At 39.2% G+C, this 18,679-nt stretch overlaps 2 protein-coding genes across 2 annotated transcripts in view; one reads left to right on the top strand and one right to left on the bottom strand.

Annotated features, from left to right (window-relative positions):
* The window catches only part of LOC114358697 (facilitated trehalose transporter Tret1-like), a 30,088-nt gene extending 18,299 nt beyond the window's left edge, over nucleotides 1-11,789 (bottom strand). Inside the window, exon 1 of the mRNA XM_028312728.1 lies at nucleotides 11,591-11,789. The gene's annotated coding sequence lies outside the window, so the exon portion shown is untranslated. The remainder of the gene's footprint in view (nucleotides 1-11,590) is intronic.
* Nucleotides 579-9,042, top strand: LOC114358679 (uncharacterized). The gene is made up of 6 exons (XM_028312704.1): nucleotides 579-767; nucleotides 1,770-2,045; nucleotides 3,196-3,353; nucleotides 7,923-8,181; nucleotides 8,564-8,668; nucleotides 8,810-9,042. Exons 1-6 carry the CDS (start codon nucleotides 579-581, stop codon nucleotides 8,969-8,971), a joined length of 1,149 nt encoding a protein of 382 aa, XP_028168505.1. The 3' UTR covers nucleotides 8,972-9,042.
* Nucleotides 11,790-18,679: the final 6,890 nt, after the last annotated feature.

The following is an 18,679-nucleotide window of genomic DNA, read 5'->3' as shown; positions in this document are numbered from 1 at the left end:
GCTATTTATTGTTATAACATAAATATTACGTAGTGAAGAAATTTTTCCATTTCTTTCCATTTGCATTCGTGAGTTTATGTAGGTAGGTACTTAAAAATACTTATGCAATTCCGTGATCATTTTCATACGAGTAGTTATGAAAAATGATTTAACACCAAGAAAAAGAGCACTTGCGTATCGAATCTTCTTTGGTATCATTGTTGACTTGCATACTTAATACATACGTTTAAAATAGATAGCTGCTTAAAAAAATATAGAAAAGTAGGTACTCAATACTCAATTATTTATTGCATGAGTGACGTGGTATGGATGATGGTGTGTGGAAATATTTTAGATACATAAGTAATATTGGATCCTATCGGGCAGTGAGCAGTGCCTGTATCATTCTTTTCTTCTTTCTATTGTATCTTGTAGCTGTTATGGATTTTCAGGCGATCCTGAAAAACTGAACATTTCTCAATTTATGCCTGGTATTTATGGATGCTTGGATTAGTACTACTAATAGTAGTTACTAAAGATTTCTTAAAAGATTTCAATCAAAGGCACGGCCAAATAGATTTTGATGACTAGTTCTTACAATGTCGAGTGAGTGGAGGCGGCATGTGCCAAATGTTGTGTTGGTTTCGTTTTTATATTTGACTGTAGTAGACGCCCGAGGTCTGTTGTTGCTGTACCGCCCTAAAGACATAAGCAGTGATTGTGTATTTTCACACCATTTGCGATATGACCTGTCCTTCGGCAATGGTATGTCGGATACCATCACTCTGGTACGTAAGTGCAGTCCTTAAATTGTCTTCTTACAAAGGATTCGTGGCTTTAATGTAGGTAGGTAGGTAGGTAGTACGAATTTGTTAGCCAGATATTTACATATAAGTAATTATAATAAAAACAAAAACTTTTACATAATTTTCTCATGCATAACTATATGGTATCGATTCAAAAAAATGTAGTCACTTTTGTTAACGCATTAGTACTACCTACTTACCTAAGTAGGTAATGTACTTCGTAAAAAGTTGAATGTACTATTCATTACAATATTATGAGTATTTAGGTATTAAGTATCTTCTTTTTTCATAAATGAAACATACCCAGTTGAACCGTTAATTTTTATCCTTAAAACTTCAAATCGCTACTAAATTAACAGAAAATCACGAACGTGTACCACTACCTTTAGAAGTAAAAATAAGTCCAAGTTTGGTAAATAATGTATGGGATTCTGAAAAATTTAAGCTTTTGCTAAAGAAATCCTATAATCTTGAAGGGGTGATAAAAGCTTTCTATGATTATGTAAATTTAAAATAAGCCATTTAAAAATAATAGTTTTATTGTTATAAAAATAAAAATAATCCTCCTTAACAACCTTTTTATATCATCAGAATCTTAATAATTTCATGGTTTCGAGGGAAAACAATGGGTAATTGTGCAGCTGCTGCATAAGCTTAAGTAGGTAAGTAGTTTCTTAACAATTATCAAATCGCTGGTTGCATAAGTTTACGTTCTAGCACAGATATTATAATAAATAAGTACTAGTAGTTCTAGCTAGGTCTTTTTGTAATTTTTATAAAAGAGCTAAAACCACAACATCTTAATCCTAATCCTAGTAAAAAACTAAAGCAGTGCCTTACTGCAATAATTTTGTTGTCAATAATGAGGTGTGGTGTGGTTGCACGTTGAAGTTGAACAATCCGTAGAGTTAGGTATTGGAATCAAAATACATATAGACAAGTACAAAAATAATAAAAGCCCCCAAAAAATTGGTGTGTTTTCAGGTTTTCAGGACTTTAAACGAGATGGATTACGAGTGTCTAATTGAAATCGTTACCGAAAAAGAGTCACTACTCGTCGTGATAAGGTTTCCAAATCCAATCGGAGACAACTGTGTGATGAATGGAGACGCCTTCACCGTGCTCAAGAAAAACAAGTGCCTTCGCATTTGTGACCTGGTGGGAGAGAGGGACACAAATTCTCCATACTTCATCATATCCGTAAAGGAGAGAATCAGATTCCGATTTCTTAGTAACAGCAGCATTAACTCTGACATGAACGTAAGTTGATTTTGCACTTTGATTAAGGTAAATCATAGTTTCCTTTATTCATTTATTTATCTATTAAGTACGGAAATGCAGACAATGTTAGTCGCCGTTAAGAATCCCATCAGTTCACTGATTTTAAATAATAAGTAGGCAGAAACTGCTACATAAATTCATAATGCATTTGCTCTATAAGCAACAAAGGTTTTAATAATGTATTTCAACAAGTTTATTAATATAGGTAGGTACCTATTTAGTTCTGTTATTTACTGTTTAATAAGTGAGTAGAACTTAAGAAAACGAGACATTATCAGGCAAGGTCAATTCGTGAAAGGCGACATGTTTGTGGGAATGTAAATAAATAATTTCATATTAAACGTATTACTTACACATAACTATCTACCTACTTTTTAACTTCGCGTTGCGCTTCTTATATGTAGGTATGGTGGCTTAAAAGCTAAATACAAATTAATAAAGTCTCTAACGGTAGGCTTCAATACCGGAATAGTCGAAAAAAAAACACCAAATACAACGTTAACTATTTATAAACACGCTAGACCACTCTCAATTAGAATGGTCGATTGTCAAAATATTCCAGTTCAGTTCCTCATTTTGTGACCGTTCGCGATAAATATTATAAACTAAATTAGATCTCATCGCAGCAAATTTCTCTCTTACTAAACCGTGTCACTACCAACCTATATAGCACAATCTTAATCGCTTCGATACCTACCTATATCCATAATGTGCATAACGATAATAAAAAATACAAATTAAAACTAACTACTCAAATTAAAAAGTAATTTCATTCATTAATATACCCATTACTACGAGTATTTACGTTATCTAAAAATACGATGTTAGCTAAAAAGTCGAAAAACACGCTCTAACATACTTACCTAGGTTGAATTACTTAGCTGAAGTCTGTAAATATTGACGCTCGATCTTATCAACGCGTAAAAAAGTAAAGGTGTTAAGTAGCTAGTTATTTGCATTATCTTCGTCACGGTATTGGGTAAAATAGATAATAAAATTAAATACCTAATTAACATTTAAACACTCACTCACCAAATAGGTACGAGTATGTATCAACGCCAGCAAGATCTACCTATAACCAACTAACAAAAGCTGTTGCATAATAATAAAATAGTTTTGTCATGAACAGGCGAACTTATATCAAGTTACGGCTACATCGGCTCGTAAGAAACCCCGCAAAGGCTGCGATTTGAAAAATGAGTCCACCTGCGTTATATCCGAAGACGAATACTGCTTCACCAGCGGAGTCGTTTGCGATGGTATCAAAAACTGTGGAGTAACTGACTGGTTAGTATTTAAAATGAAAATCATATAAAACCGCGTGTGATTAATCTAAAAATTTTAATTTTTAACTACGAGTACTACGGGACTATTCCCAGCTCTCGTTCCCACCGCCATAGCTGGGCACCGTTAATCAAATAGTTAACTTCGTTAATCGTTAAACCGTTAATAAAAAAATTAACTTCGTTAAACGTTAAAACGTTACATTTCGCAAGATTTACCGCAAGTTAACGTTAATCGTTAATCCGTTAACACATGATAATAAAACGAAAAAAATAATTGTATGCAAGGTTCAAATAATTTCAAAAGCTTTTGTATCGCGCGTGGAATTTATTTTTATGCTACAAGCTTTCGTAATTATTTGAACCTTGCATAAGTGCAATTATTTTTTTCGTTTTAGTACAAACAACTGCATTTCAGAATAAAAGCTTGTTTTAAAAAAAGTTTTTTAATTTACACTTTCTAGTAGTATCTCAATCTCAGAGCCTTGGTTCAATTACAATACAATTTAGCACCAAAGTGCTCGAAAAGACAAATCCAGCAAACCCAAACTTGATAAGTTTCCACCGTTTCGTTTAGGAATTGACTTCGAAAGGAGTGTACTTCTGGACAAAGCCTTCACTACACTACCACAGTCCCTCCCGGAGATTGCCCGCCTGCACGGCGGGCCCTACAGCCCTACAGCAAGGAGCACACAGCTGTTCCCGTCCGACGGTGGTGGTGGCCTGTGCAATGCAGGCGAGGGGAGGGCGCCCCCACGCCCCCGGCCGGCTGGCTATCACCGAGGAGAGGAAACTGAAGCGGTAGTTGTAGCGGTGCACCGCTACAACTACTGTGTAGCCAGGTTCTACACAACCATTACCACCAAAAACTATATCTATCCAAATAGGTACTTCCTAGACATTTCAGACCCAAAGGTCCCGGGTTCGATTAGCAGTGGGAGCATAACTACCTATTCGCTTTGGTTGCTGGTCCATTTTTTTATCTCTTCCACTTACATAAACACGTCAATAAAGGTAGGCTTTGTCTAGGTACCTAGTGATTTGGCGGGAATGGCCTCTTTCTGCGAAGATGTGATATCACAGAAGGAGGCCGCGGAGCGATAGCGCGAAGATGATCCAAACGCGCCTTCAGTTTCCTCTCCTCGGTGATAGCCAGCCGGCCGAAGGCGTGGGGGCGCCCTCCCCTCGCCTGCATTGCACAGGCCACCACCACCGTCGGACGGGAACAGCTGTGTGCTCCTTGCTGTTCCCGTCGCCCTGTGGGGGGCCCTGCACGGCGATCTCCGGGAGGGACTGTGGCAGTAGCGGCTTAAGGGGGGGGCGGTGGGGGCGGTCGACCCCGGGTGCCAAGCATCAGGGGGTGACAAAGTCGCGCAGATNGGGGGGGGGTGCCGCCCCGGGTGCCAATCTATGCTACGCCGCCACTGGACTGTGGTAGTGTAGTGAAAAGGCTTTGTCCAGAATTCCACAGTTTCTTCCCACTTAAGGCGAATCACGGAGCACCGGGGTCTTTTTAGTGGGTATGCATTGTCCTTCTGACTTGGTGAGTCATCATCATCATCATCATCATCATGTCAGCCATAGGACGTCCACTGCTGAACATAGGCCTCCCCTAATGCTTTCCACATTGATCGATTGGTAAATTGTCACTATTAATATTTTTTACTGAATAACCTGTAAAAGTTAATTCTGTAAACAATTTCTGAAAAATCACCTAAAAGTAACCTTTTCATTAGTGTAACCTAAAAGTTCAAAAGTAACCTAAAAGGTTACAAAAGTAACCTTCTGGCAACATTGCGGCTATCTGAATGCGTGATTCTCGATGTATCGGGGAATCCCCGAACATTGGGTGGGACGGCGCGGCAGAATGGAACGTATGTGAATCTTTTAGTTTTGTAAGTCATCCTTTTCACTCTTGTCGAACGATGAATTTTCTATCTATCTCTCGTACGCTAGTGCGTCAGTAACGCCGCACGTAGTTAATGAAAAATCAAAGATAAAGGGAGGACCAATGAATGTGGCTGACAGCAATGACAGCGTAACGTGAACTATATGTACATCTCCTCAGCTAGATTGACAGATTTGCTTAGAACTTCTAAGTTAGAAGTGGCGCCCTCCAAATGAATATAGACAGACATTGTCTCATAGTTACGGTATAGCTACTTTTGTTTGTGTATGTAACATTGCGAGCAAGACAAGGTGGATTTATATTTGTCTGATGTGTCGTGACGTGACGCGTCAGAACTGTATCGGTTCCATACATAAGACATCACAACACAACACGTTACTCACTAGTGTGAACGTTACCATCCTACTAATATTATAAACGCGAAAGTTTGTATGGATGATGGATGGATGTTTGTTACTCTTTCACGCAAAAACTACTGAATGGAATTTAATGAAACTTTACAATAATATAGCTTATACATCAGAATAACACATAGGCTACAATTTATAAACATATTGTTCGAAATACTAATTCTGTGCAGACGAAGTCGCGGGCACCAGCTAGTACTAAATGTATGGAACCGATACCGTTCTGATGCGTCACGTCACGACACATCAGACAAATATAAAACCACCTTTACAAGTGTTGCTGACATTTCAAGATCGCTTGAAAAATGCCATATAGATATAGATAGTACAGAGGGCGCGTCTACACCATATTCGCAATAAAACAAAATGTACCTACTAACTACCATGCATGAAACAAAACTAGATACTGGTCTGGTCATTTCTGCGCCCCTCCAGGGTCTGCGCCCTGTGCCTGGGCACCGCTGGCACCGCCCTAGTTACGGCCCTGGTAGCGGCCTGCTTCCAGCGCTTCCCTGCTACCTTCACGATGTCGTCGGTCCACCTTGTACGTGGACGTCTCACGCTGCGCCTTCCGGTACGCGGCCTCCATTCCAGAACCTTGCTGCTCCATCGGCCGTCAGTTCTGCGCACTATGTGCCCTGCCCATTGCCACTTCAGCTTGCTAATCCATCGGGCTATGTCAGCGACTTTAGTTCGTTTACGGATTTCCTCATTTCTGATTCGATCTCGCAAAGAAACACCAAGCATAGCCCTCTCCATAGCACGCTGTGCAACTTTGAGCTTCTGTATAAGGCCTATAGTGAGAGGCCACGTTTCCGAGCCATAAGTTATCACTGGTACTTGGTGAGTCCCACATAACAATTCAATGCATTTTTTCCCCGATAAAAACAAAGATACCAAGTGATTTGCTGTAAAGCTTTGGCCAAACCAACGCGTGCAATAACAGCATGCATAAATCGCCATGACCAATGACAGGACGCGTTGCACGCGTTGATGTGAAGTGTGAACTCATCGCTTCAAATTCATACACGACATGACGACATCTGATCGCCATCACGCACGCAGCCGGCACCCGATGATTTGGCCGACACTTAGCTTGGCAGAAGTGTACGTAGAACGAATAGTACAATTCGTTTCAGCCAAATGACGTCCACTGCTGGACAAAGGCCTCCCCCAAGGTCTTCCACAATGACCGGTCCTGCGCTGCCCGCATCCAGGCTCTTCCCGCGACCTTTACCAGATCGTCGGTCCACCTAGTAGGAGGCCTGCCCACGCTACGTTTTCCAGCCCGTGGTCGCCACTCGAGAACTTTCCTGCCCCAACGGCCATCGTCTCTACGAGCTATGTGCCCCGCCCACTGCCACTTGATTTTAGCAATTCTGCGAGCTATGTCGGTTACTTTGGTTCTCCTACGGATCTCCTCATTTCTGATTCGATCACGCAGGGAAACTCCGAGCATAGCCCGCTCCATCGCCCTTTGGGTGACCTTGAGCCTTCTTATGAGGCCCATAGTAAGCGACCACGTTTCGGATCCATATGTCAACACTGGCAACACACACTGCTCGAAGACTTTCGTCTTGAGACACTGCGGTATTTCGGACATGAGTATATGGCGAAGCTTCCCGAATTCGTCCGACTACAAACTAGTTGTTTATATGTATAAGTCTCCATCTCGTATCTTGTTCCTTTTTAATTAAGGCGGTTCATAATATAGGAAATGTCCTGTTTTAGTGTCACCTTTTGATAAAACATGTCTGAATACCAGTTTTTACCTAACAAAACCGAATTATTCACACATTGTCATATTGATTTTTATTACGTTGTAGGTGTAAGTATGTATTGTGGGTATAATATGATCTTAGGACGTGTATCACTTCACTTGATTTGACATTAGTTTCGATGAGTACATTTAATCTTTCAGTAGATAAAATATCTGTGAGATAAACGTAGTAGACGTTATGGTAATTCCACAGACGAGATAAAATGATCATTCATATCAAAACGCACTTACGGTTATCTACCTATACTCAAGACAAGCAATAGTCAATAGTCCAAAAGATGTCGGCATCCGAAAGCAGATTCTATTCTAGTTTCGGGGAACCACTGAATGAAACCATTCAGTTGCACCACCTAACTTTGACCGAAACTATAACGATAACCGGTATATTCTGTATGGAGTTTGACAGATTTTTGACGTTTGTTAAAGTCAAAGAGACGGTGCAACCCAGCCCTAATAATATTTTTATTGTTTTCGAAGGTTCGACGAACGCAAAACGGATTGCGAGCTGCCAGTGGAACGTATTGGTTATGCCCCCGTGGTAGCTGTGTTGGCAGTCCTTCTGTGCGCGACCCTGGCTGCCGGCCACTTGATGATGCGGTGGCTTCCACCCTTGGCAAACTCCTTCTTCATTTTTAATTCGAATGAGGACAATCGACTCATCATCGAACCAGTGTTCACCGCGCCCGACTTCGCACCATATGAGGTTCAAAGAGCAAAAAGGGCTTCCATAATACCGGTAACATTTGAATTCTCTGATAAATGGGTAAATACCTACATAATTTAATAGGAGTAGGCACTCCTAAAAGTAAAGTATCTATATCTATCTAATATTATAAAATATCTATACTAATAAATATTATAAAGCTGAAGAGTTTGTTTGTTTGTTTACCTGAACGCGCTAATCTCCGGAACTAAGTACTGGTCTGATTTGAAAAATTATTTCAATGTTAGATAGCATATTTATCTAGGAAGGCTATACAACATCACGCTACGATCAATAGGAGCAGAGCAACAATGAAAAATGTTGCGAAAACGGGTTTTCACGCGTACGAAGTCGCGGGCACAGCTAGTTAATACATAAGTATCTATGATTTGAAAAGGTTCTTATACATTTTCAGGTACCCAGTTCCTCATCTGAAGATACTTCAGATGTCAATGAAATTGCTGAAAGTGTAGAGATGAACATTTTAGAAAAGATTGAAGCGATTCCTGAAGATTTCCCTGTAAGCCTTTTGATAGTTATTAGCTTGCGAGTCCATCAATTTTCTAAATGTGTTTTCTGTCGTCACTCATAAAACGATTTATTTAAACAGTAAAGCAGGAGTATGTATATTTTATTACCTAAGTAAATAAATTTGTTTTAGAAAGATCGTAGCCTGAGTGAACCTGAAGAAAAACCTTTCCATGGAAGAAAAAACACTATTAGAGTGATGACTGAACTGATTCAACAACGTCTACGGTCTGTGGCGGGCAGACGTTGGAGCAAGACTTCCAAGAGACCCTCGACTACACCAGATGTGTTGTAATAACCCTTCTTTTGGCGCAGTCGGGTAAAAAAGGACAAAACCGAGATGCCAATCAAGACCAATGATGTCATTCGCCATAAATCTATCTATTATATAAAAGAAAGTCGTGTTAGTTACTCCAGTTATAACTCAAGAACGGCTGAACTGATTTAGCTGAAAATTGTCAGGGAGGTAGTTTAGAGCCAGGAGAAGGACATAGGATACTTTTTATCCCGTTATTTATTGCCATTAAGGCGGAACAAAGTTCGCCGGGTCAACTAGTTTATAATAAAATGCGAAATAACCTTTCTATCTATCACCTTTTCACGCTGTTACCACTGAACGGAACTACATGATACTTGAGACCCAGGAAAAAAAAGGACGGTTTTAATCCCAGTTTTTTAAGAAGACACGCGCGCGACAATTAGGCTGAATCGCACCGTCTTACTTTGACAGATTTTTGACGTTTGTAAAAGTTAAACTCCATACAAAAAGACAAAAACCACCGGTTATGGTTATAGTTAGCCAAGGAGCAGACCACCGATTTTTAGTTGGCCGATAGTTGTGTCGGGCTGTTGATCTGTATGGAGATGTATGAAAGTGCGCACATTACACTGATTTGGTATAGGCCGATTCTTTATACAAATTAGAATTGGGCTCAACTATCGGCCAACTAAAAGTCGGTGGTCTGCGCCTAGGTACCTACTGTTAAAAGTAAACAAGGTGGTGCAACTCAGCCTTAAAATGTGCCTTACGCGGGCGAAGCAGCGGGCAAAATTTAAATACTTAGCTTATGTATTGGTAGGTAAGTACCTTTAAAATTTATTATACATGTTACTATAACATGTACTTATTACAATTTAAGTAGGTAAGTAAGTATTGGAGAAACCACAATTACCTACCTACTCGAAATGATAAACATCCGTGTGCTAGCATAGGTGCTCAAAGGTGTTATAATTTCAAATTAAGGCTTATCAGCGATAAATTAAACAAAGTAAAAGTCCTTATCAACCTTACATTGTAAATCTAGAGATGTATACGAGTATTTACCTACCAAATGATGAATACCTAACTACAATATGAATCTGAGAAAGCAATAAAACATCTATTTTTAAAAGAAAATTCTTTGTACCAGTAAAATGTAATTAAAAAAAAAACACGGGTCGAATTGAGAACCTCCTCCTTTTTTGAAGTCGGTTGAAAAGCAGGTTTTTTAAAGCCTGCTTCTTTAGAGTAGGCGTACACCGTTGATTTTTCGTCGGCCGATAGTTTAGTCGGGCAGTTGATCAGTATGGGCATGTATGGGAGTGCGCACACTACGCCGATTCAATTAGGGCGATTCTTCATACAAATTAAAATCGGGCACAACTATCGGCCAACTAAAAATCAACGGTGTGCGCCTACTCTTAAAAAAAGTAAAATTGTGCTAACTTTTTCAGGTTTTCTTAATACCTACTCCTAGGTACCTTTATAAAATGTTGTCTCTCGTATTCTATACGTCTTCGCTAAAGATGGTTAAAATTTCATTAATTATTAGTATATTTAATAAGTAGGTAGGTATACCTACTTAGTTGTTGCAATTCACGAAGACGAGTGAGCTTTACATGTGTGGTGGTTCGCTATTGTTAGTTTTTCAAAAGTTTTGATACACTATCGTAATGTGTATGTACACGTAGACGTACACAAACAAGTATAGCTCACTCGCCTTCGTGAGTTGCAAGAACTATTAGTGGGATGGGACCACAACATGACAAAACCACATTGATCATCTCTTCGCATCTTTCAATAGCCGGATTTCCACAAAAAATTGCACTTCGATAGTCAAATGTTAGGTATCTAATTAATATGGGAAAGCTTTTTTGTGTTGCCCATTGTTTTTGGTTAATATTGTTATTTTTGTGTGTTAGTCACCTATTAAAGTACAAAATAGTGTTATGGAAACTGAACAAAAACGATAACAAGATTGTAGCCTCCTCTGCATCTTTTTAGATAACCATTCATCTTAATACAATGCCTTAATAAAACATTGATTCAACCGAAATGCATAGCGTGATCTCTTTGTAGTTTAAATACTGTTTAATAAATACGAGATTAATTGGAAATTGTAATTAATTGTGCCTTACTTACTATTAGCATAACATTGGATTTACGCAATATCTTGAAATAACCATCAGTTACAGTAACTATGCTAAACTTTACAGCCTCTCTTGTAACTAATTAATGTATCGCTGTTGAATAACTTTGTTCTGTTAAGTATTAACAAATTCAATTAGACTAATTTGTGTTGTCCTACCTTCATAATTTTCATAATAAATGGGTGCCTAAGTGTTAAAATACAGAAAGTACCATAACAAAAGACAAAAATAACATAAAACGTACCTTTTGAATTTGTGAGAAATTTAAAGTTAATTATAGAAAAAGTAGTCTTTTGACGTCGAGAATACTCTTCTATCTATTAGTCAATACAACATTCGCCTATGATATTATAAGAGAAAATAAGTCTTCTGTCGTGAATTTGATTTCGTAAGTTACGGACGCCCTTTAAAAGTTTTGTAAGATTTCGCTCAATCAAAAGTAACTAAGTAAAGTTATAAAAAAACATGGTTTATTTAACTAAAAATGTTGTCAAAAACTACTCACATTAGCATCCAGTGATTAAGGTTTGTTGGTTGAGCAACAATGTTTGGATTCTCAGCTGTTGAACCGCGGGCTTGCTTAACCGCACGATCACACGACAAGGTTTAAAACTACAGCCGCAGTCGCCCAAGCACGCGTGTCAAGGCACACTGAGACACCGCACCGACACGCTCTGTCGACATAGTGAGCGGCAAACGATCCCACTTATCAAATACTTGTGCTTAGCGCGTGAGCAACAAAGGATGGCAAGGACAACCATCGATACTGATGATCATGAATGCAGACAATCATGATCGATGGTAAATAGTCAAACGATAGTTAATCTAGTAGGTATTTCACAATAATTCGATTTGGAAATATACTAGGAGTTTTTACAACGGCATGTATTTAAANAAGAAATTATTTTACATAGCGCCTCTAGTCCCAAACTAAGCAAAGCTTGTAATTTAAACAAACATGGCAATGTACCATTCTGCTTGCTTATTGGCCGCTAAGCCCTTGGCCAACTCAGTAAACGACCAACGACGGACGATTGTCACTCAACCACAAAGTACCGCGTAAATTAAAAGATATTTTTTAATTAAAAATATTAACCAATAATATTTTTAGTTAGATCAAATATATTTTAAAGTTAAGTTATACTTAGATCGAAATGTATTTATTAGGTGATCAATATTAAAAGGCAAACTTGATATAAAAATCATCAAATTAACAAAATTAAAGATCAATAACTAAAAAAGAGGATCAAATATTATTTTTGTTTACTAAATATTAAAAGAGTATGTTAAACATAAATATTATGTTACCTTAAATGAAGATCATTCATAATTTATCCGTAGATCAACTAATATAGACCCAATAATTAATATAAAGATAAAATATAATAAAAAACATCGTTTATTTTTAAAAGTGCACATACAAAAAAGATCAATTAGTTTTTAGAGGATCAAATAATATTGTCCCTTTTACAACTAAGGTACATAGATATCTGGTAAAAATTACCGAATTGCGGCCGTGTGGGCGCGCCGAGCGGTGTAGCGTAGCTGCGTCGTTTTACAAAATATATGTGGCGAGCTCACCTGATGCGAAATAAAATAAAAATAAATATGTTTCGCGTAATGAAAAAAACTTAAGAAGGGACAAATCTTAAAACTGAAAACCAATAGGAGCGGAGCAGAGCGAATTTTTTTGCAAAACCAGGAAATAAGGTACTGCTAGTCATTTATTAAAATTTATAACAAAGTTAAGTATGGAAGTGTAGATTTGTGTGCTGCATCACGTGTAGACACAGAGGTCCCGGGTTCGATTTCCAGTGAAAGCAGATTTTTCTGTTCGGGTTTGTTGGTGGTTAGATAAGTAGCCAGTTCCTCTGTGGTTAAGGATTCCGAGTGAAGTTGGCTTCTACTTTTGGCCTGGTGAGATGCAGGCTAAGAGCTTCCTCGTCGTGGATAAAAAAAATCCATTTTAAGATAGCGATGAAGAGGAAGAAGCGACCAAGAGTATTGTGATGAGTTTGAGAGTCCAGACTCCAGACAGAAGATGATGCGATGCGCCTAAAGTTTCAGTCTGTGAACGAACTGCGAACGCTTGGACCATCAGGAAGAAAATTAAAATTACCCTTATACAGGGTGTCCCAAAAACAATGGATAACCCTGTAACCATCGATAGGCCTCGCCATGGTCTCCCTAACGTCCAATTTTGACCCCAGTAAAAATATCACTGTTTTCAAGATTTTTAAGGTATTGTGCATTTTTAGAAAATTGCCACCTGCGATTACCTCGTGCCATTTCTACGAATGCCGTACCTACACTACCTACTACCATCACACGACGAAGTGACCAAAGCTATCCTGTCCCTCAAGATTGGCAAGGCCCCAGGACTCGACCTTATCACCGCAGAAATGCTGAGAGTCGACGTAAACTCCGCCGCCGACGTTCTGACATCTCTCATCGAAAACATCTGGATGGAAGAGGAACTCCCAGACGACTGGAATAAGGGGCTTTTAATTACTGTGCCAAAGAAAGGAGATCTAAGCCAGTGTAGCAATTGGAGAGGTATCACTTTGCTCTCGATACCGTCAAAGGTTTTCTGCAAGATTATCTTGGATAGGTTATCGGGGGCCGTTGAACCTCTTTTGCGTAGGGAACAGGCTGGCTTCCGCCCGAACCGCTCGTGTACCGACCAGATCAATACTTTGCGTATCATTTTGGAGCAGGCATCAGAATGGCAAAGGGAAGTCTACCTAACCTTTGTAGANGTAACACACACTGATTGTAGACTTTCGTCTTTAGGCACTGAAGTGTTTTGGTCGAAAAGATGTTATGTAGTTTCCCGAACGCTGCCCAGCCGAGTTGAATTCGACGTATTATTACATCTCCCTGCCTCACAGCTCGCTGCAGAGGAATCGCAGAGGAATCGCCCTCGTGTTCAGCCAGGCTCAAAGACCTTCTCATAGTCTAAGAACACCAAGCATATAGGCAAGTTAGACTCTTCGGTCTTCTGTATAACCTGCCGTAGCGTATAGATGCGGTATATGGTAGTGTAAACGTTTTGATAACTGGCTTCCTCGAGAGACTATAAGTCATCGAACCTACGCGCGAGACTATTCGTGATGGCTCTCAAAAACAGCTTGTAGACATGACTCAGAGTCAGAACCCAGATGGGTCTGTAATTCTCCTTTCTCCTTAATAAGGCTTTTACCCCTTTCTTAAAGAAAAACACCACCAAGCATTTGTTCCGTGCCTCTGGCATTATTCCCTGGAGTAAGACGGAGTTACAGTCTATGAAGGATTTTCAGTATCGGCTTATCACCTGCCGCGTTCAGAAGCTCCGAGGTTATTCCGTCATCACCCGGTGCCTTGTTGTTCTTTAGCTGTTTGAGAGCCATCCTAATCACGTAAGGGCTGATGTCCGGCTAATCTTCGGTATAGTGTCGAGTTAGCTTAGCTGTTGGAACTGTCCTGTGGCTGAGCTATTAACAGGTTTTACTCTATCATCCGCTCTCTTGAGCTGGCTTCGCCCATTAGAGTTGTCTCTAGCGAACATTTTGGAGCTTTGGTTTCGCCCTATTGCCTCTTTAATATTATTACTAATACAGTTGCGAATACATATAATCTCAAGGACTTCCTTATCTAAGAACCTAACCTTTTGATACTTAAACGTTTTGAAAACTTAAAATAATTTATGTAAAATTTCAATATCGGAATACGATATTGGCTTCAGTTCCGGAATTGAAATATCGGAAAAAATGCATCCGAAATTCCGGAGTTACGAAATTCCGGAATTCCGGTATTCAAGCCTTAATAGGACCATAAGTCAAGTAAGTCATTTCTACGAATGAGGATATTTTTCAATCTAGTTTTTTTCCTTATCACAAGGGATAGTAGGGCCACAGCTGGCCACAGATAACTAATAAGTAGGGCTATCAAAAAAAAGGTTAAAGTTCAACAAACTAGTTTACAAGTATGAAAATTTGAAAGAAAGAAAGAAAGAAAAAATATTTATTTGGTACTAAAATAATGATACATAATTTTAAGAAATTGCAGAGAAGAAGGAAAAATTAATTCATTGTCTTGCACTTTTGATCAGCCATCGTGTTAAAAAAATGTAGGAAGACCATCGTGCCCATTACCTTAAAAACTTCCTTGGTTAATTGAGATTCTAAAAAGGTATCACAAGCCTATGTATTCTGTATTATTTTTATCTTATGGCTACTTGAATAGCAACTAATATGAAAACTGCAAAAATGAGTTTTTCTCATAATAGTTAAACTAGGACTGCATAGTGGCATTAAATACAAATTTTCCTACATTTTTTTTACACGATGGCTGATCAAAAGTGCAAGACAATGAATTAATTTTTACACAAGCCAAACGGTGAAGGGGTCGGACTAACCGAGGAACGCGGATTCGAATCCCGCCCGCTCGACTAAGCCCACTTGGAACACAAGCATTATTATTTAGCTACGAGGGGTTAACGGGTCTATTAGTAATTTATGGACAAAACAAGTAATTTAGAGATTTTCTGAGTTTTCAACATAGTTTAGTTAGATATTATCAGACAAAACCTAGTTTTAAATATTTAAAACGATCAACTTTTTTTATTAACAGACTTCAAAAAAAGGAGGTTATAATAATGTTTGACTGTATGTAGGTATCTTTCTTTTTCTATGCCTATGTTCACCGATTACTCCGTCAATGAGGGTGTTTGCGATTGAAAAATCCGCCAGATGGCGGGACGTGGATGTACGGTCTGCGTGATTGGTGGATTTTGACACATCTGTCAATGTCATGTCAAAAATAACCAATCATGCAGCATTTGGACCTTGCGTCTACGTATTGCCACCTGGCGGATTTTTCAATCGCAAACACCCTCATTGTAGACCGATTTATAAATTCTTTTTTTGTTCGATAGGGTACACTTCTGAGGTGGTCCCATTGTCACCAAGGGTAGCGCATTTTCTTACATAACTTTTCAATTCCTATCATTGGAGGTCACACACATCAGTCTTATCTTTNGATGTACTATTGACTGCCTACCTAAGTAGGTAAGTAAGTAATGGTTATTTTACAAGGTAGGTAATGTAATAATTAAATGTGGGTGGGACTGTGGGAGCACTTAGATTTTGCAGTTAATGATTATAAACTGTCGCAAGATTCGCCTCAAATCCATTGCAATAATTACAAAATGCTGCTTCTGATAAACTCTTGAACTAAAACTCAATCTCCACCTAGCTAGAAGTAAAAGTATCACAAAGGTGCTAGATTCCTTTCTTTGAATTTTTCCAGCCTCAAATTAATTGTAAAATGTCATTTACCATTGTAAATGTTAAATAAATAGAGTTAAAGTAGCTTGCAAAAAAGTTAATCTCCTACATTGAGTTATAATGTACTACGTACTAGAGAAGACATGTCAACTAGACTGTTTCTGGCACGTAAATAGGTCCACGGACCAGTGGTGCCAGATTAGGCGAATTATCGCCATTTAGGCTACCTCTGGGGGTCAAATGGCGACCAAAAAATGTAAATAATAATGATCAAAATCTGTTTACTTTACACATTACCGGTGGGCCAGCTGGACGTATTCTATACAATGCCTAGGAATTACATACACCTGCCTAGGTAAAGTATTTATTGAACAATAATATTTTATACATTGCCTACGCGCCCCAGGCATTGATTTTACACATTTACTAGGGATTGTATAGAATCCCTAAATAATACAAATTGCCGCTAACACATAACATTACGCACACACTTACACACAATATAAATACACGATTTAAGAAAACAACATGGCCGCAATATAGGAAATGACAGGTTTTGTGTGTGTGTGTGTGTGTGTGTGTGTGTGTGTGTGTGTGTGTGGCTATCAGCTATCCGTTGGCGCCCCTCTGGGCTCCTCGGACCATTGCCTTATCCGGAGTACGGTGCCACTCACGTGCTCGCCGCGACCACGAGTTGCATGCAGTCGCCGCGTGTGGCACTACAGGTCAGCAGACTGGGATGACATGCGGTCCTTCTTCGCATCTTACCCCTGGAGGCAGGTTTGCTTCACGCAGGATGATCTGGGATTGACGTCGTTGCTGATCTTGTTGCTGATGTGGTGCTGCAGGGTATGGAACTTTTCATACTTTACGTCTTCTGTTGTTCCCATTGGTGGCAAATCTCAGCCTTGGTTTAGTCAATCCTGCAAAAAGGTTTTACGCCGGAAGCAGGAATCCGACCAAACCTGGGCAAATGCAGCGAGGCTACGGGATGAAAACACCAGCGCATTAAAAAAGGAGTTTAACTTTGCCTCTAGGTCTTTCAAAAGAGTCATTGCAAGGGCGAAGTCGGAGCACATTGGTAGAATTGGTGGGAAGCTAGAGCGTCTTCCTTCTGGAACTCGTGCTTTCTGGTCTCTTGCCAAAGCTATCCAAGGAAATTTCTGCACGCCATCATTTCCACCCCTGCACATGGGAAACGGTTCGTTGGCCCACGATGCAAAGGAGAAAGCCGATCTTCTGGGCAAACTCTTTGCGTCCAACTCGACACTGGATGACGGGGGACGGGACTATTCCCACCACTGCAACTCCTGTGTAGCCAGGATCTACAGCTTGACCGCCACAAAAACCCAACCAATGAAGGTCAAGTTTGTCCCGGGGGAAAGTTAAACTGTCATCGGACCCGCAACGAAATTAATCAGAAGAACATAGGAGGAGTTAGAAATTAAGGCGATTAGAGTCCTCAATGACCTTGGGCGTTTGACCTTCCCGCCGCGAGCAACACCCGCGTACCCCGCACCAAAAACTCCGATTTGACACCGATCAAAAATACACGGGCATAGGTAGATACAGAATAGAAGCTCTTTCTTCATACATTACTGCCTATTATTTTAAACTTAAATTGATGAACCTTGATGTCGGTGTCATTTAACTCAGGCGTAAAGGTATTTAATAAAAATAACAAAATCCATGAACATTTTGTACGGGATAAAATTTTATTTTATTTTTCGTAAATTAAAAAAAAAAAAAAATTAATACCTATGAAATAGTAAGTTGAATAATTTCTCTTCTATTATATACCATGGACATTAGCAAAAACAAAAGAAAACTACACTCGACGTCAAATATATCGCACCTCCCGCGACAAGCATTTTCAAACGTATGCATCCCCACTTCCCACCAATATTGGTACCATTTATGTAAAAGCCTAGTTCTAACCTTCATTTCATTAAAGGAAAGGTTTTTACCCCAAAAATGTGTCTTTAGAAGGATCCAGAGTCACTTCTTTAAAAAATAGGTAGTTACGCTAGAGCCAACTTTTATGGCTATAAAACTGTTAAGTTGGGTTTAATTGCTATCCATCTGTTAAAGAGGACACGTGAAATCATTATTTGGTTTTATAACCATAAAAATTGGTCTAATTGATCCCATAGGTGGGCCCAAAGTGAGGTATTTTTTCAAGTCACATTTATGGTATATGTTAATAATTTATTAAGAAATTAAATGTGTTTTTCTTTAAGGATATTTATTGGGCTTTCAACACCAATATTGTTGGGGTACCATGATTGTGTCAGAAGAAAATCGTTAAAGTTCGCGTCGCGGAAGGT

The sequence above is a fragment of the Ostrinia furnacalis genome, unplaced genomic scaffold (assembly GCF_004193835.3).
Source record: "Ostrinia furnacalis isolate ACB-3 unplaced genomic scaffold, ASM419383v2 OfSCF0294, whole genome shotgun sequence".
In the NCBI taxonomy this organism is placed as follows: Eukaryota; Metazoa; Arthropoda; class Insecta; order Lepidoptera; family Crambidae; genus Ostrinia; species Ostrinia furnacalis.
Note: the sequence above shows the minus strand (reverse complement) of the source record. Positions and strands in the feature narration are given on the sequence as shown.